Source organism: Ornithorhynchus anatinus, chromosome 12 (assembly GCF_004115215.2).
Source record: "Ornithorhynchus anatinus isolate Pmale09 chromosome 12, mOrnAna1.pri.v4, whole genome shotgun sequence".
Taxonomy (NCBI): domain Eukaryota; kingdom Metazoa; phylum Chordata; class Mammalia; order Monotremata; family Ornithorhynchidae; genus Ornithorhynchus; species Ornithorhynchus anatinus.
In genome coordinates, this window is record NC_041739.1 from 47,868,273 (window position 1) to 47,888,089 (window position 19,817).

Here is a 19,817-nt window from a genome sequence, read left to right on the forward strand (position 1 = left end):
TAATACTATTTAGTACAGTGCTCTGCCTATAGTAAGCACTCAATAAATGCTGTTGATTGATTGATAATAGAGTTGCAGTAATTGTATTAGAAGTAGCGGGAGGAATAGAAGGAGGAGGAGCAAGGGAAGGGGGAAGAGGTGGAGGGGGAGGAAGAGGAGGAAAATTAAAGATAGTAGCATTTATTAAGCACCTGTTTGGGGTTGAGTACCATATTAAGACACTTGGGAAGGAGGTTATACTCTAACAGGGGAGACGCACATAAAATATTCATGAGAAGCAGCATGGCCTAGTGGAAAGACCATGGGCCTGGGAGTTAGGGGACCCGAGTTCAAATCCTAGCTCTGCCACCTATCTGACCCCTGCCCACGTTTAGAAGGGGGAAGATACGTGTGACCTTGGGCAAGTCACATAACTTCTGCGTTCCCTCATCTGCCAAATGGGGATTCTGTCCTCCCTCTTATATCGGGAGCACCATGTGAGACCTGATTACCTCGCATCTGCGCCAGGGATTAGTACAGTGCTTGGCACATAGTAAGGGCTTAACAAATACTACCAATCGTAAAGTATTTAGAAGTCAAAAATAAATCCATAAAGGGGATATAGACGCATGAGTGCTACGGAGGTTGTAAATGAGTTCATCGGGGCTAAACTATGTGATAGGTCCTCTGTTTCTTCTACCCTGAAAGGCTCCGGCTGTTGTAGGGGTTACTAGAAAAGGGTGACCTGGAGCTCTCCTTTGTCTAGGTTTCAGGATCCAAGACCCTCATACAGCCAGACAATTCACGTCCTCCTCTAGATGCCCTTGAGGGGACATTTTCTCTAACCCGACAGGCCCCAATGGGAATTAATTCCCGAAGACATCATTAGCCCCAACTATGCTTTTTTATGGTATTCGTTAAGCACTTACTATCTGCCAGGCACTCTACTAAGGACTGGGGTAGATACCAGATAAGCAAGTTGGACACAGTCCCCGTCTCACATGGAGGTCACAGTCTTCACCCCCATTTTACAGAGGAGATAACTGAGGCCCAGAGACATGAAGTGACATGCCCAAAGTCACACATCAGACAGGTGGCGGAGCAGGGGTTCGAACCCAGGTCCTTCTGATTCCCAGCCCGTGCTCTATCCACTAGACCACGGTGCATCTCGCTGCTTCCTGCAGCTGAAAAATCACTGTGCTTATGAACGGTCTCCAGGAATTTAGGATGACTGCCTTTTAAGTTCAAAAATGAAGTCACCGTAAGGTCACTGTGGCAGAAAAAAGCTAATAAACAAGTCACGTTGCCTTCCACATCATGCACCCCGTATAGCAGAGCAACCATAACAACCCCAAACGCCCTTGGAAACTTAACTAAATGGAAAGAGAAATGGGAGGCAGAGTTTATTTCAAAAATTAAGCTCACGGCTTGATTTTCTTTAGTCCTACGCCTGATTTCCTTTGGGCCCGGATTTGTACGAATTTGCATGGTTGCCTAACTTCATTTTAAGATTTATATTAAAAAAATACGGACACATCACCGGGCAGCTTTACAGGGTGATTAGATTTTGTGATTCGAAACGCAGATCCAGAATTAAGCACACAGACGGTTTGTAAATACACATTTTGAGTTATTTTTGCAAGGTTAATCAGAGGGGCTAATGTATATGATAGGCCAATGACTTGAGACGAATAGTCAGAGTTATCACAGTTTCCTCTGGTATTCATTCATTCATTCCGTCCTATTTATTGAGCACTTCCTGTGTGCAGAGCACTGTACTAATCACTTGGAAAGTACAATTCAGCAATAAAGAGAGACAATCCCTGCCCACACTGGGTTTATAATCTACAAGGGGGAAGACAGACATCAAAACAAGTAAATAGGCATCATTATAAATAGAATTATAGACATATATACGTAAGTGCTCTCCATAGAGTAAAGGAATCTCACAATCAGGATAAATAGAAAAGATACGAGTAACAGTTACCTGCTGAATAGCTTCTAGTCCACTTTTTTCAATCTGCCACTGCTTAAATTTCCTAAGTGCCTCGTCCACAGACATTTTCCCATTCTTCACCTTCTCCTGCAATAGAATTAGCTCTTCCTGACCATAAGGTATACAGGATTTCAGCATCGCTTCGGTTTGATTGTTGAATCGAACTCTAGGATCTAGAATTAACATGGAACAAATATTTTAAAATGGTTCTCAAAATCGGACTATTAAAAGAAAAAAAATCTGAGAAAAATATTGCCCCTGGAACTATTCATGTACCATTTCATAATAAATAGACTTCCCATCCTAAGGTATGATAGATATTGGTACCTACCTAGCTTTTCTAGCCAGGAAGTATAGGCCAGTAGCTTTGAGATTTGCAACTAGATATTTTAAAACTAGGGTGAATGCACTCGGCATTGTGATATCACCCTATCATGGCGTTAAACATCCCTTTGGCAGGCTTGAGAGTGATTGAATGATATGGCATTCTTATTTCTGGGGCTTCTAGTCCCAGATTTCCCCATAAACTGGAACTACAATTCCAAGAAAAACCATGGAGAAACAAGCTAGCTCTGAGCCTAGGTGAGATGAGATGACAGAATGGATGACTTTCCGGGAATGGAAAATTGGAATGCCTGGTAATCTTCGAACGCCAAGGGGGTATCATCAGAATGCTAGTCTCTCTTCATGAATGAAGAGCCTTAATCCAGGCATAAAGACTTCAATAAACTGCATGAAGGAACTGATAAGATTCATTGGTTAGCTTAGCAGTATCACTCATTTTCAATCTCTTGTCCTTTTCAGTTGGGTTCCCGCTCTCTACCTAGTGGGTGAGAACTCTGTGGGAAAAGAAACATCAAAAAGAAGCTGGAGAATGTTCCAAATGAAACATCCTGGTGGCCAAAATGGTTACTTTTGGACGATCTAGCCCTTGTTTAAACTTGAAGGCTGAAACACTGAGGTCATGGGCCAATGGACACCGTGGTCAAGACAGGATAATCAATCAATTAGTGTTAAGTAATAAGCACTTACTATGTGTAGGGCACTGTACTAAGCCCTTGGGTGAGTACAGTACAACAGAATTAGCGGATCTGTTCCCTACCCATAATGAGTTTACAGTCCAGTGGATACCTTTGGCTAGAGAGATCGAAGTAGGGGGATTGTGGCGAGAGAAGCGAATAAGCAATGTGGCTTGGGGATCCGAATGACCAATAAACTCTGGATTCTGAAGCACACTGATTTGTGGGTGAAGCGATGTAACCCTGAGCTCCCCTTCCATCAAATTCTGGGGACTGTGGGAGGGGTGGCTGCAGGCCGCGGACCCTCCCACCCCTCCCTCCCCTCAGGACTATTAATATTATCAAGTGCCGTCGAGTAGTTTCAGATTCATAGCGACTCCATGGATGTACTTTCTCCAGAACGTCCTGTCCTCTGCCATAATCCGCGAACTTTCTAACGGTTCTTCCGTTATCTTTGTTACGGTCACTAGCTGCCTCTTCCACGCTTTCCCTGGACTTTTCCTACAAGGGTTTCACCAGGATTTAGGGTGGCACTTTTCTGCCCTTATACTCTAGTAGAGCTGGCTGGGTTTTTTTTCACAGATCCATCCATTAGAATTTCCAATTAAAATCAATCAATAATACATTAGTTTCCTAGATGCTCTTCCTTCCAATGAGCTTAAAGTCTCCTCTCTTTCCCATTTACCCTTTATAACATTACCGAGTATCTACCTGAACATTCTGCACCGCACTGGGCTCATGCTCGGCGCTTAACAAAAAGACGATTTTTATTATTATTATTATAACACCCTTGTGAAGGCAATGGGAATTTGCTATCATCGTCATGTACCATCACTTGCTACTCCTCTGAGTCTAAAAACATAAGCTCCATGCGTGCAGAATGTACATTTATTTCACATAGGGCCTGAAGGTTTAAAACAGACGCACGTCTTAATCTATGAGAAACCTGGCACTTGAGAGATGGAAGTTTAAAGAGTTTATTATTCCATTTGAATTTCCAAGCAGGCTATTTAGATGCCATAGGGGAACCTAATTAAGTCCATATGTCTGCGTCAAATTGATAAACGTTAGGAGAATGCCGATCTAAGAACCTCCTTACAGCCCTGGAAATCATCTTGGAAGTGACGGAAGAGAACGGACTCATTTAGTAGGTTTTTGAAACCAGAAAATGGTTGCGGCATAGGCAGTGGCAGAGAACATTCTGGGATTCACCCGGGGCCACTGTGAGACGCGGAGAGAGCTACTACAGGGGGTGGATACATTTCCTTTTCCGTGACTCTTTTATACCTTTTAAAGGGCCCAAGGGCCCCAAATGAGGTGGAGCTTGGGTGACTGCTGGCCAGTGAGCTATGAGGAGGTGGGCCCATTTCCAAACAGCTAATGAAAACAACGTTACACGTACGACTGACGGTGAAAACCTATCCAGGTGGGTCCAGTCAAACTGTACGCTCCTGGAAGGCGGGGATTGTGCCTACCAACTCTATTCTTCCAACTGCTAAGTACAGTGCTGCGTAATCAATACCAGGGTTGGACTGAGTTCAGAAGGTCTTGGGTTCTAATCCCGGCTCCACCACCTGTGTGACCTTGGACAAGTCACTTCGCTTCTCTGTGCTTCAGTCCCTGATCTGTAAAATGGGGATTTAAACCGTGAGCCCCACAAGGAACAGGGACTGTGTCCAATTCTATTTGCTCGTGTCCACCCCAGGGTTCAGTACAGTGCCTGGCCCATAGTAAGTGCTTAACAAATACCGAAATTATTATTATTATTGTTGAGTTGTAAAGGGAAATAGGTTCTGGATCCTTTCATCAATATTCAGCCCTTCATTTATTTTTGATTTTAGAGTCTTGTCAGTGAAGAATAAGAAACCGTACATTTCTAAACAACTCAGTTGAGAAACTATTTCTAGTGATCCTATCAGCTACCACCAAGTTTTTTTAAGACAAAAATTCCTTCATGGCCATATCCTGGGGTAGTTTTTTTTTTAATCAAGAAGCAACTGTCCATGAACTCAATCCAAGACCCATAAATGCATTCATCAGCTAAGCAGATGGAATTGGAATCAGAAATCCTCACAGCAAGGTTCTCAGGGGTTTTGTAAAAAAAAAAATCCAGGAACACAAGGGTTTAAAATGATATCGAAATTAGTTTACATACCTGACTTTTTGGAATGTGGAGCATATGGTCTCCTGCTAACCGGCTGAGTTCTGGCTGCTTTCTGCTGAAACACTGGGAAACACATTAAACACGTAAGTGAAAGTCTGAGCCACAGTCTTTGAGTCTCCGTGACTCTCAAAGTACTGTAACTCATTTTGCAGCTCCATGATTCCTGACAGCTGCTTTCTTCAGATAATTAATTAGAAATTTTCTCAGATGGACAGAGGATCCCTCATTTTTAAAGATTTTTTTTCCCCTCTGAGTGGAGAAGTATGATGCTCACTCTCTCATTAAACTTGTGATTTGATTTCATTTTCTTGACATGCAGATGAAGAAAAAAAAAAGCTGAAATACCATGAAAAATCCCATTTGCTTAGAAAGTACTCAGGCTTGATTTTTTCCCCAATAAGCACAATTATTTTGTCTCCTTAAGCAGTTAAAATGAACGTGTTTTTTCATAGAAACCGTGACAGTAACATCTTACACTTTTTCTGGCTAGCAGTTTCTGGCCAAGGCAGCAAAATGCTCAAACAGCATTTACTAGTGGATATATATAATTGTATTATATAACAATATATCAGATAATAATTATATATTATATTACACATATCATATATAATACATATATTATAATTATATCATTATATATAATTGTATTATATATGTATATATAATACAATTGTCTCTGCAAAATGCTTTTTTTCATTATTTGTTCCTCTTTCCAGACCCATGAGATAAGTGTGCTTTACCCCAATGGGGAGGAAGAAATGAATCTTACTACCTTTTGAGCTCTCCCAAGCTTCTGGGTAACTGCAAGCGCTTTCCCAAATGGAAAGACTTCTCCTTTTGTTATAACGCAACATGGAAGGCTCGTAGATGAATTTTATTTTCTTCTGGTAGCTTACGAGGGAAAAGGCAGAGATCCCAGAGGCCCTTAGCCGCCGAGCTGTGACTATGACTCTACAAGTCAAATTCTCCATCCATGGAACCGATCAATCAATTAATAGTGTTTATATACTGAGTGTTTACTGTGTGCAGAGCATAGTATAACAGAGTTGGTAGAACTTTCCCTACCCTCAAGGAGCTTAAAGTCTAGCTCTGTCCCTTCCCACTCTTATCATCTCCTTCTCCTTCCCCTTTTCTTCCTCCTCCTTCCTCCCACCCCCATCATCTTCAAGAGAAAAAGGGGCAAGCTGTCTGTATAGATATTTGAATATTGCAGCAGGTAAGTTTTTCTGAAATTACTTTTCTCTTTGTAGTGGCCACTTTATACTTTTAAAAAAATTGGAAACCCTGTGTTGTTTTTTTAATAGAGGATCTTAATTTTTGTTTTTCTGCCAGCATTGTTAACGTAACGGCTAGGGGTGTCTGAGACAAAACAGCATGATGTCTCATCTTCAAAAGGAGGAATAACCTGAAGCCAAAACATAAATTCCCTTAATAATGGCCTTACATTGGAAAGCACTTTAATTGATACATTTTGAGAATTCTGCTGAGTTTAGCAACAGTGAAGTAATAAAGGATGGAATTGCTCTTCCAGCTGTTTAAAGTAAATTTGTTAAAAACCACTTTTACAGAGCATCAGAATATTACCAGCTGGTGGCAAATACTCAGCATGGGTGAAATACAGAGAGAATTCACTCACAGGGAGAATGCTCCGCTCTTGGATAAGGATTTGGGGTAGGCCAAAAAAAAAAAGTCAATTACTGAATTCACAAATGCTTTCTTCTGCATTTGAAACACCCCGAAAGGGGAGTTGGTAAGGAAGTTGAGTGATTAGATTTGATTTTGTGTTTTTCCCCATGAAAAATTGAAAATAAAATTCAGTTAGTGAGAATAACAATTGCTTGGCCAGTAGCGCTCTAAAATACGTCTCATTATTTAGGTTTTATTTGGGGTTTCGTTTTTCACTAGATAACACGGTTAACTAACATGAGCTGAACTACCAAGAAACATACCCCTCACTATTTTATTGCAGTGGCCTTTTGTTGGTGATCTTGTAAGACAAAATCCTGGTGGCAAGTTATATAGTCAAAGATTCTTCCTATTATTATTACCACTTTGGAATTTATTAAGAAGATGGAACTGATGATGCTGAGGTTTATACAGTTGTGCAGAGATAGTCAAAAGGAGCTATTTAAGACTGACAATCTTTTGTACATGAAAACATCATCTTTTGTTAATGAAGCCCTCGATTCTGCCTCTTGGTGTCACGACTTTCCCAAAGCTCCTGCTTTAAAGACGCCCAAAGATGTTGGCTGCTGGTGGGGAAGAGATGATCGAAACTCAGATCTCTGAGTAATCCTCAACCCAGAGGGGCTGTTCTGCTGTGGTTTAGTCAATCAATCAATCACTGGCATTTATTGAGGGCTTAACGTCTACTTTGCTTCAAGAATCCTTCAATCCAAATCTGTCCACTCGTCACGAACTTCCGGCGGTTGTCCATCCACCTCGACTTTGAAGCACTCAATTAGTTCACTCCCCTTCTACCATACCCGCCTGATTTCCTGCTACGGCCAAGGCGACAAACTTCACCGTTCTAATGCCAACTTACTCACTGTGTCTCAATCTAGTCTCTCTCACCTCCGACTCCTCCCTCTCACCTGGAACTCCTTCCCCTTCATATCTGACAGGCCATTACTCTCCCCCATTCAAAAACTTATTAAAATTACATCTCCTCCAAGAGGCCTTCCCTGATTAAGCCCTCTTTTTCCCGACTCCCTCTCCCTTCGGTGTCTCCTTTACACTTGGATCTGTATCCTTTGAGTATTTGATAGTCATCCCACCCTCAACCTCACAGCACCACTTAGGTACATATCTGTAATTTATTTTAATGTCTGTCTGTTCTCTTGACTCCTTGAGGCCATGGAACGTGTCTACCAGTTCTGTTGTACTCTACCACGACCTTGGTAAAGTGCTTCCAACAGCTATTCCAGATGTTTGACTCCCTCCTCAAGCCTCCTGTCCCTCTGCCCCACCATCTCTTTTCCCCGCTGATTTAGCCACATATTTGATTGATAAAACTGAAACCATCAGCCATGATCTCCCTAAAATGTCCCCTGCTCCTCTCCAGCCTCCCACTCCTCCTCCGCCCTCGTTGACGCTCCCAGTCTTCCCAGCAGCATCTTCAGAAGAGATCTCTTTCCTCTTTTCAGAATCTACCCCTTCCACCGGTGCCTCTGACCTCATTCCTTCATACCTTATTAAGTCACTTCTTTCCTCTTTGAACGGCCATCTTCTACCACTCACTTTCCAGTGGCTTCTTCCCCATCGTTTCTAAACACGCTCAGGTAACCCCCTCTTTAAAAACTCTCCCTTGACCTCGTGGCTCCCTCTAGTTATCGCCCCATCTGCCTCCCACCCTCCCTCTCCAAACTTCTTAAGAGAGTTGTCTACACTGCTGTCTCCACTTCCTTACTCCTATAATCTCCCTGAGCCCCTTCTATCTGATTTCCACCCTCTTTCCTTCACCGAAACTGCCCCCTCGAAGGTCAACAATGATTGTGTCCCTAAATACATTGGTCTCTACTCCATCATAATCCTCCTAGACCTCTCAGCTGCCTTAGACACTGTGGACCATATCCTCCTGGAAACTTTATCCAACCCTGTCTTCATTGACACTCTCCTCTCTTGGTTCTCTTTCATTCTCTCCGAGCACTCCTCAGACTATTTCACAGGTTCTTCCTCTGCCCCAGCCCTCCCTTGGGGTCTCTCAAGGCTCAGTTATGGGGCCCCTTCTACTCTCCATCTACTTATTCTCTTGGAGAATTCATTCGCTCTCTCAAGTTCTATCTTAAAGCAGATGATTCCCAAATTTACCTCTCCTGCCTGACCTCCCTCCTTCGCTGCAGTCTCGCATTTCCTCTCGTCTTCAGGACATCTATGTCTGGATGTCCAGCCGACCCCCTCAAACTAAACATGTCCAAAACAAACCTCCTTATCTTTCCACCCAAATCCTGTCTTTCCCCATCTTTCCCATCACTGTAGACAATATCACTGCCCTCCTTATCTTAGAAGTCCATAACCTGGTCTGATCCTCAACTCGTCTCTCTCATTCAACCCACATATTCAATCTACCCCCAAGTCCTGTCAGTTCTACCTTCACCACATCACTAAACCTGCCCTTTCCTCTCCATCCAAACTGGAACTACGCCGATCCAACCACTTATCCTATCCCACTTTGATTACTGCCTCTACCTCTTCACCGACTTCCCTGCCTCTTGTCTTTCCCCACTCCGGTTCATACTTCACTCGGCTGCCTGGGTCATTTTTCCTAAAAAAAAGTTCAGTCCACCTCTCCCCAGTCCGATGATTGCCCATCCACCTCCGCATCAATCAGAAACTCCTCGACATAGACTTTAAAGCACTCATCAACTTACCTGCTGCGACCTTACCTCTCTGATCTCCTTCAGCCCAGCCCGCACACATTGCTCTTCTAGCGCCAACTTGCTCGCTTTTACTTGATCTCATCTATCTCCCCGCTGATCACTTTCCCATGCCCTCCCTCTGATCTGGAATTCCCTCAGTCTCCAAATGTGCCTTCATCCAACCTTCCCAGCCTTATGAAGGTCACATCTCTTCCAGGAAGTCTTCCCCTCTTTTCCCCTTCTCTTTTCCCTTCCTCCCTCTCCCTTCTGGGTCATCTATGCACTTGCATCTGTACCTTTCGGGAATTTGGTACTCATCCCTCCCTCCGCCCCACAACACTAATGTACTTATCTGTAACTTATTCATTTACATTAATGTCTGTTTCCCCTTCTATACTGTAAGCTCAACATGAGCAAGGAATATTTTTACCAATTCTTCTGCACCGTACCCTCCCCAAGACCTTAACGCTGTGCTCTGCCCAAAATAAGCGCTAAATAAATACCACTGAGAGATTGATTGTTCCGGATACAGTAAGCACTAATTGACTAATTACTAGAGAAACAAGCGTTCTGGATGCATTTTTAAAGATTGTTGGTTTAAATGGAGAATTTGAGATGTGGGGCTTCATGCACACCAGGCCGTACGTTTAAAAATGAGACGCATTCGCTTGCTTGGGGGCTAGGGAAATGCTGAACATTAATACACAACGTGGTCCAGTGGATAGAGTATGAGCCTGGGATTCAGAAGGACATGGGTTCTAACCCCGGCTCCGCCACATGTCTCCTGTGTGACCTCGGGCAAGTCGCTTAACTTCTCTGTGCCTCAGTTATCTCATCTGTAAAATGGGGAAGAGAATGTGAGCCTCACGTGGGACAGGGACTGTGTCCAACCTGATGAACTTGTATCTACCCCAGCGCTTAGAACAGTGCTTGGTATATAGCAACCGCTTAACGAGAACCATTATTATCATTATTAATAATAAAATCAGGAACTTCCAAAATTCAGCTGAAATTTTGCTCAAAAGTTTCTAACGCTTTTTGGAGGAATAAGGTCTTATTAACTTCTGGTGCATCGGTGTGGAAAAAATTTATCAAGATTTGATTATGACATGTCAACTTTGATGAATCTGCCTCAGAGTAATCTTATTTTCCTCTGTTCCTGTCAAAAATTGAAGTTGGAGGAAAAAATAATGCATTATTGGTAGGTTTTACCATTCTTAAATTCCAAAGCAGCCCCACGTGGATGACATCAAAACAATTTCTGGATGTTAAAATAAAAACTTCCAAAGCACCACCACCCCATCAATTATTGATAGAAGCCAAACAACTAATGAAATTTGCTCCCGAATGGAAATGACATTGAATGAAAAAATTAGCATAGTGCTACTTATTCAAGAATTTAAGCCAAACAAAAGAACCGAAAAGGAAAAGGTGAAAATGCAACTAATTCACTTGAAATGATTTCCCTCCTACTGTTTTGGTAATAATGTTTTACTTGCGGCCCTCATTTCCTGCCTAGCCAAGCAAGAGGGCTATTTCTTGCTTTGCCAATCTTCAGGAAAGTTGGTGGTTTTTATTTTAAAACCCTGATTAATGAGAAGCTCTATGCAGCAACCTGGCACTTCATAAATGTGTGAGTCCACATCGCAAGGAAATAAAAGCCAGCCCTGACTACAAGTTTTATTTTAATGGTATTTGTTAAGCACTGACTATGTGCCAGGCGCTGGAGTGGATACAAATGATCAGGATGGACACGGTCCCTGTCCCACATGTGGCTCACAGTCTTAATCCCCATTTTGTAGGTGAGGTAACTGAGGCACAGAGAAGTTAAGTGACTTGTCCAAAGTCACATGGCAGACAAGTGGTGGAGCCGGGATTAGAATCCGCACCAATACATTGATTGAAAGCTCACCGTGTGCAGAACACTGAACTATATGCTCGGGAGAGTACGATATCACAATATGGCAGACGTATTCCCTGCCCACCATGATCTTACAGTCTAGAGGGGGGACAATCATTAATATATATAAATTGCAGTTATGTACACAAGTGCTGTGGGGCTGGGAGGGGGATTGAATAAAGGGAGCAGGTCAGGATCACACAGAAGGGAGTTGATGAAAAGGAAAAGAGTCAGAGAAGGCCTCTTGGAGGAGATGTGCCTTCGATAAGGCTCTGAATGGGGGGAGAGTCATTGTCTGTTAGATACGAAGAAGAAGGGCATTCGAGGCCAGAGGAGGGATGCGGATGAGAGATCTGCGGTGAGATAGACGAGATCGAACTACAAGGAGGAGTTTTTGTTTGACGCCGAGGTGGAGGGGCAACCCCTGGAGGGTCTTGAGCTGTGGGGAAACACGGTTTGAAGTTTTTGTTGGAAAAATGTTCTGGGCAGCGGAGCGAAGCATGGGCTTGGAGTGGGGAGAGACAGGAGGCTGGGAGGTCAGCAAGGAGGCTGTTGCAGTAATCAAGGTGGAAGAGGATAAATCACTGGATTGATGTGGTAGTTTGGATGGAGAGGAAAGGGCAGATTACAGCAATGTTGCGTAAGTGAAACCGACAGGATTTAGGGATAGACCGAATATGTGGGTTGAATGAGAGAGAGAGAGGAGTCCAGGATAGCGCCAAGATTGTGAGACAGGAAGGATGGTGGTGCCGTCTACGGTGATGATAATAATAATCAAAGTATTTGTTAAGCACCTACTATGTGCAAAACACTGCACTAAGCGCTGGGGGGATACGAGGTGATCAGGTGGTCCCACGTGGGGGCTCACAGTCTTAATCCCCATTTTACAGATGAGGTAACTGAGGCACAGAGAAGTAAAGTGACTTGCCCAGAGTCACACGGGAAAGAAAGGGAGAGGGCGGGGTTTGGGTGGGAAGATAAGGAACTCTGTTTTAGACATGTTAAGTCCGAGGTAACCGGGAGGACGTCAGGCCTGTGCTCTATCCACTAGACAATACTCCTTCCCCAAGTTCTGGTTTAGCCAGGAAAGATCTAAATTTTGCAGGAGGTCCCAGTGTTCCCTGTCAGCGAGTAAATATTTATAAAATGTTCTGGCTCCGTCAACTCTGCCTTCTGGGCAATTATACCCTTGTTTCACTCTGACCTCTAAAATAATCTGGTCACCACTAACACAGTGGGGAAGAAAGACGGGAAGGCGCTTTCCAGAATGATAAGAAGCAGCGTGGCTTAGTGGGAAGAGCCAGGGCCTGGCTGTCAGGAGATCTCCATTCTGATCCTAGCTGGGCTTTGGCTAAGTCACTTAGCTTCTCGGTACCCCGCTTTTCCCATCTGTAACTTGGGCTTGAATACCTGGTTTTCCCTCCTCCTTAGCAGGTTGAGCATAGAAGACAGGGGCTCTGTCTGACATGATTGCATTCTACCTATCACAGTGCTTGGCACATTGTATGCACTTAACAAATACCACCCTACTATTAAGAGGAGCATCCTGGGTCTCCATCTTCTCTCGTTTTGTGTCTTTACACATCAGTCCCCTCTCCAAACCCCTGATGGTTCCCCATGACTTCTTGCGCAAAACAAAATCCTCCAAACGATTAGCTTCAGCTGGTTCTTTCTGATCTATCTATTCTCTTTCCTTGCTACACTCTAGCCCGAGTAAACGGACACTTCCCTGCCGTGTGATCACTTAACTTCTCTGGGCCTCAGTTTTCTCACCTGCGAAGTGGGGGTTCGGTACCTCTTCTCCCTTCTACTGAGACTCTGAACCTCAAGTGTGGGAGGGACTGTGTCCAACCCGATTATCTTGCATCTACCTTGGTGCGTGGCGCATAGTAAGAACTTGAAAAATACCACATTTTAGTTATTAATAATGTTGGTATTTGTTAAACGCTTCCTATGTGCAGAGCACTGTTCTAAGCGCTGGGGTAGATACAGGGTAATCAGGTTGTCCCATGTGAGGCTCACAGTTAATCTCCATTTTACAGATGAGGGAACTGAGGCACAGAGAAGTGAAGTGACTTGCCCACAGCCACATAGCTGACAAGTGGCAGAGCCGGGAGTCGAACTCATGACCTCTGACTCCGAAGCCCAGGCTCTTTTCCGCTGAGCCACGCTGCTTCCCATTATTATTATTATTACTAATTCTCCAGCCTCTGGCCCATTGCTCACCCCTTTCCTCTTCAGCTTCACCAAACCATTTTCTGGCATGCTGCTCCCTCAGTCATTCCAGGGTTTCTGCATAATTATCCAGGAACTTTTAGGGCTTTATTTAAGAGAATCTTAAGCATTAATTTCCCTTTCCCAACCCTCCCATCTGGGGCATCTTTCAGGTTTTCCTGGAAAGTGATATGGTCAGTGTAGTCAAATGTTAAAAAGAAATTCTGATTACTAACAAACCAAGCCAGTCCATCATCCGCTTTGGCGGATGGAAACTAGGGAAGAGTTTGTAGGTGACAATTTTGGCACGCAGTAGAACACTAAGGAACAATACTGCTAGTACTAATAATTGCAATTTTTAAAAATACTTACAATGTGCCAAGCACTGTAGTAAGCACTGGGCTAGGGGCAAGATAATTAGAGAATAATAGTGATAATAATGATGGTATTTGTTCATTCATTCAGTAGTATTTATTGAGCGCTTACTATGTGCAGAGCACTGTACTAAGTGCTTGGAATGTACAATTCAGCAACAGATGGAAACAATCCCTGCCCTATGACGGGCTCACGGTCTTAAGTGCTTACTATGTGCCAAGCACTGGGGTAGATACAAGGTAATCAGGTTGTTCCGTATGGGACTCACAGTCTTAATCCTGATTTTACAGATGAAGTAACTGAGGCACAGAGAAGTTAAATGATTTACCCAAAGTCACACAGCTGATAGCAGGGACGCCTAGTGGAAAGAGCACGAGCCTGGGAGTCAGAGGGCTTAGTTTCTTGTCCCAGCTCTAGCCGCATTTCTGCTGGGTGACCTTGGGCAAGTCACTCAACTCCTCTGCGCCTCAGTTACCTCATCTGTAAAACGGGGATCAAGAGTGTAAGCCCCACGTGGGATAGGGACTGTATCCAATCCAATTACCTCGTACCTACCCCGGGGCTTAGAACAGTGCTTGGAACATAGCAGTTAACAAATACAATTATTATTATTATCATTATTATTAGGTTGGACACAGTCCCTGTCCCACAGGGAGTCCAAGTAGTGGGGAGAATAGGTATTAAAATCCCATGTTCAGATGAAGAAACTGAGGCACAGAGAAGTGAAGTGACTTGCCCAAGGTCACACAGCCGGCTGGTGGCAGAGGAGGGATTAGAATCCAGGTCTTCTGACTCCCAGTCCCATGCTGTTTCCGGTAAGCCACACTACTTCTCAAGGACTTCATGCTCTAACAGAAGTGCAGTACAGGCGATACTTCTCCAAGATAAATATCCCATTCCTAAAACATTCACCCCATTTTGAACCCTCGGGACTCCCCAGTGTAGTCGGTAAAGCTCAGTTTGTCCAGGAAAGAGACCTTTTAACTCACGAAGCGAAAGTCCGACAAGCCAACCCTGATGAAGAAAGCCGCCGTCAACTTAAAAACTCCAATCTCCACCCACTGGCAACATCACAGACAATCACTTCGGCCGCACAGCCAGCGTAATTGTTCAAAAACATGCATTTGGCGGAAGGAAGAGCATTACTGTTTGTCATTGAGCACTCTTGGGGGCTGCCAGACCTCACGTGTCATGGCGGTAATTAAGCAAGGCCATCCCTTTGTTCCAGGCCGGCTCGGAAATTATGCAGCTCCAAAGAATGACATCTCGAAAGCTCCTGTTCGGAAACAACCCGATTTTTGCTTTCTTCTTAATTTGTTAGAGAAGCTCTCAATCTGTCAGAAATGATCAGACTCTTGGTCCTGGTAAAGAATGGCTTTCCCAACCCAGTCGATCATTCGATCGAACAGCAATTATCGGGTGCTTACCGCGTGCAGAGTAAGTGCAATATCAGTACAATATGACAGTACAACTGAGGGAATTCAAGGAGAAAATAGCCGGTTCCCCAGGATTTGGGTTCATTTCATTCCAGTTTTTGTTCCAGCCCAGGATGTAGCAATCATTTCCAGCACAGGGCTGACCAGGTCAAGTCACTGAAAACTTTGGTAGGTTTGGTAGGTCGGTTAGCCGGGAACGAGTCTGCGTTTTAAGGACCTGGCAAAATGAAGCCTCAGAATACAATAATAATAATAATGTTGGTATTTGTTAAGCGCTTACTATGTGCCGAGCACTGCTCTAAGCGCTGGGGTAGACATAGGGGAAGCAGGTTGTCCCACGTGGGGCTCAAAGTCTTAATCCCCATTTTACAGATGAGGGAACTGAGGCACAGAGAAGTTAAGTGACTTGCCCACAGTCACACAGCCGACAAGTGGCAGAGCTGGGATTCGAACTCATGAGCCCTGACTCCAAAGCCCGTGCTCTTTCCACTGAGCCACGCTGCTTCTCAATACGTGGCATCTCCGTCTAGATTGTAAACTCCCTGTGGGTCATGTCTACCAACTCTATTGAATTGTACTTTCCTAAGTGCTTAGCACAGTGCTCTGCACACAGTAAGCATTCAATACCATTAATTGATTGATCTCAGCTGACAAGCGGGGGTCAGCTTCCGAGAGGTGATCTGCGTCGTCCACTGACATCAGGACGGGAGTGGCGACCCTTCAGCGAAAGGTTCTCGAGGAAAGAGGGACATGAAGACAAAAGAGAAAAGAAAACCAAGAACTGCAAACGTTAACCGTGATAACAGAACAGAGGACACATATTCTGTGTGGCCAACATGGTCAGCACTTTGCTTCTCACGTTGGCCTTTTCAGCCACGTACACGCTCAGAGGCGACCTTCACCATCAGTGTGTCTTCTTCTAATAGAATGGATAGAGAGAGAGAAGCTGCGTGGTTAGTGGAAAGAGGACAGGCCTGGGACTCAGAGGACGTGGGTTCTAAACCAGGCTCCATCCTATACCTGTTGTATGACTCTGGACGTGTCACCTAACTGCTTTGTGCCTCAGTTCTCTCATCTGCAGAATGGGCACTCAATACCTATTCTCCCTTGTACTTAGACTGTGAGCCACATGTGGGACCTGATCATATTATCTCCATCCCAGTTCTTAGGACAGTGCTTGACATGTAAGTGTTTAACAAATATCACAATTGTTAGTGTGTGCGTGTGTATATATATTTACATATGTAATCCAGCATGTGAGTTCTACAGGTATGTGACACGGTACATGTGTCACAGAGGAAGAGATTAAATACATAGTCCTTTGGCTAAAACCAGCTTGTCAGTACTTTTAGCCTGTTGATGGTGACATTTTTCAAAAGGCCAAGGAATCTTGCCTCTTTTTCTTATTTCCTCCAGTTCGTAAACCTCCACTGAGTAATCACAGGGGACCTATTTACCACTGGACTTTTGGGGCTCTTCCTTTAATGTTGTCTTTGATATTGTTGTGTATTTATATTGTTTCATCGTTCCCACTGTGTCTCTCACCGAACCCTTTCCCACCTTGGTTTTGGATCACGAACCCCTGGAAGGTCAAGGACCGGATCGAACTTTCCCGGCACTTAGTACAGAGCTCTGCCCACGTTAGGTATTTAATAAACACCATTAGTAGGTATGGGCCCCTCTCCGGGTAGCATCTGGAGAGTTTCCAGTACTCTACCAGTCTCGACTACGGGAAGGAGAGTCAGGCAGAGGCACAGCCATTCCATTCCCAGCTTGGCCAGTGGCTAGCGAGTGGAAGGCCGTCTGCCACAAGTCAAAATTCCCCCATGCCGGGCAGCAGCGGCGTGGGAGAGAGTCGAGGGTGGAGATTCAAGTTTACTGCACAGGAGGAGGCCACTTCTATATTTTTCCCCCCCAAATTTTATGGATACGCTACCAGAATGATTGCAGATGGAGTTGGGGAATTCTGAAAGGGATGTATCCATGGCGTCGCTCTGGGTCGGAGACGCCTCGACAGCATAAGCCAAGACGAGTAGGTATGGAGGGGATGGTGAATGGACTCTGCCCCTTTGGTACCACTGGGAGGAAAATCCCTATCCTCTCCCTCTCAGATTTCCCTTCTCAGATTGCCCCTTGTCAATCAAATAATAGTAATAATAATACTTTTTAAGTGCTTACTATGTGCCAAGCACCGTTCTAAGCACTGCGGTAGATACAAGTTAATCAGGTTGGATACAGGTTCCCTTTCCCGCGAGGGGCTCACACTCTTAATCCCCATTTTACAGATGAGGTAACTGAGGCACAGAGAAGTGACGTGACATACAGCAGACATGTGGAGGGGTCAGATCAGAACCCAGGACTTTCTGAGTCCCAGGCCCGTGCTCTATCCACTGAGACCAGCGGCTTTTCTCACTAAGCCACGCTGCTGCTTCTTAATCTGGTGGGCTCTCTCAAATGCGCAGGCTGAAAAGGGACTCTCAAGGCTGTGGATGGATAGGCCAGGAGGCAGAAGCGAGGCTGGCCTGAGGAAATACCTCGGGTCGACCCCCACCTTCCATCTTGCCCATTAGTTTTCGGCCTCGGAAAGAGTTGGTGGAAAATCCTACACGTCCAACCCCGAAGCAAGCCTCTTCCAGGAAGATGCACCCAGAATAAGTCAGAAGGCAAGAGGGCAGCTAGCTCTATGTACCAATCTTGAGGGAAATGGTCATCATATGTTCTTAACTCTGGTGACTCAGTTTCCTTAAACGTAAAATGGGGATTAAATACCTATTGGTCTCTCCCTTATTGTGTGAGCCCCATGTAGGACAGGAACTGGGGGTGGTGTGATTGTGTTATTTCCAGACCAGTGCTCAATACGGTGCTTGCTAGATAGCGCTTCAAAAATATCAAAATTCTTATGATGATGAGGGTGACTTTGGACAGAGACATCAGGGAACCCTCCCAATAGACGGCTCCAGTATATCTTTCCTCTTCAGGGCTTTCTTGCCTTTATTTAACCACTCTGCTGCAGAATACTTTGAGAGTCTCTTTGAAATGAGACCAAGACAGCACATCATCCTGGGGGCAAGGTATTGGATGCTAATGAAGATGATAATAATGGTGATATTTATTGTTATTATTAAGTGCTGTCGAGTCATTTCTGATTCATAGCGACTCCATGGATACGCTTTTTCCAGAACGTCCTGTCCTCTGCCATAATCCGCAACCTTTCTAACGGTTCTTCCGTTATCGTTGCTATGGTCTCTATCCATCTAGCTGCCGGTCTGCCTCTTCCACATTTTCCCTGGAGTTTTCCTAGCATTAGTGTCTTCTCCAGAGAATCAATCCTCCTGATTATGTGTCCAAAATATGCTCATCTAAGTCGAGTTAGATTTGGCCTTCCAAAGACCACTTTGGCTCAGTCTGCTCTAAAATCTATTTGTTTGTCTTTTGGGCAGTCCAGGGTATTCACAAAAGCCTTCTCCAACGCCACATTTCAAAAGAGTCGATGTTCTTTCCATCCTGCTGTTTCACTGTCCAGCTTTCGGATCCATTCATTGCCACCGGAAACACCATAGAGTTGACAACTTGTATTTTTGGTATTTGATTGTATTTCTTACCCTGTGCCAAACACTGTACTAAGCATCGAGGTGGATGTAAGATAAACAAGTTGGACACAGTGCGTATCCCACTCAGGGGTCACAGTCAAAGTAGAAGAACAGGCATTGAGGTGCCCTTTTCTGATGTGGAAACTGAGGCACGGAGAAGTTAAATTACTTGTCCAAGAGCCAGCAGCAGACAAGTGGACGAGCTGGGATTAAAATCCAGCTCTTCTGACTCCCAGGCCTATGCTCGTTCCACTAAGCCACGCTGCTACTCAGTTTTACCTTGCTTTGAGGTTTTCTAAGAAGGCCCTGAAAGTTACTCGGATGCTATTCAAGTCCTGGTCGATGGCTCATTCAGCATGTAATTTGCATGTTTTGAGTAATTCAGGAAACGGTCCATGAGGCAAGAAAATACTTTAAAAAGTGTTGAGGTTCTGTGGGGAGATAAATGTCTGCTGTGTAATTTTGGTCAAGTCACTTAACTTCTCTGTTCCTCACTTTGCTCGTCTGTAAAATGGGGATTCGATGTCTGTGAGGCTACTTTTACTGTAAGCCCCAAGTGGGCCAGGGACTGTGTTCAGCCGGATTATCTTATATCTATCCAGTGGTTAGTACAGTTCTTGGCACCCCTTAAGAGCTTAACAATCACTATCATTATAAAATACCAGAATTATTCTTATTCCTCCAGTTATTAACATGAAAACCCCAAGTCACTGGGGATTTCCATGCAATTCCCAAGATTTCCAATTCCCATTGCAGCTCCATTCCCTCCTACTCTGAGGATGCATA

The 19,817-nt window shown here is 44.4% G+C and overlaps 1 protein-coding gene and 1 non-coding gene across 2 annotated transcripts in view; one reads left to right on the forward strand and one right to left on the reverse strand.

Annotated features, from left to right (window-relative positions):
• BANK1 (B cell scaffold protein with ankyrin repeats 1) overlaps window positions 1–19,817 on the reverse strand; it is a 311,769-nt gene that overhangs the window by 14,939 nt on the left and 277,013 nt on the right. Inside the window, exons 11-12 of the mRNA XM_029076540.2 lie at window positions 5,150–5,221; window positions 1,967–2,148 (exon numbers count right to left, since the gene is read on the reverse strand). Coding sequence (XP_028932373.1) covers window positions 1,967–2,148; window positions 5,150–5,221 — 254 coding nt within the window. The remainder of the gene's footprint in view (window positions 1–1,966; window positions 2,149–5,149; window positions 5,222–19,817) is intronic.
• On the forward strand, window positions 17,118–17,255 carry LOC114815769. Its single transcript, XR_003763572.1, has one exon. It is a non-coding gene; the product is annotated as a small nucleolar RNA SNORA7 (small nucleolar RNA).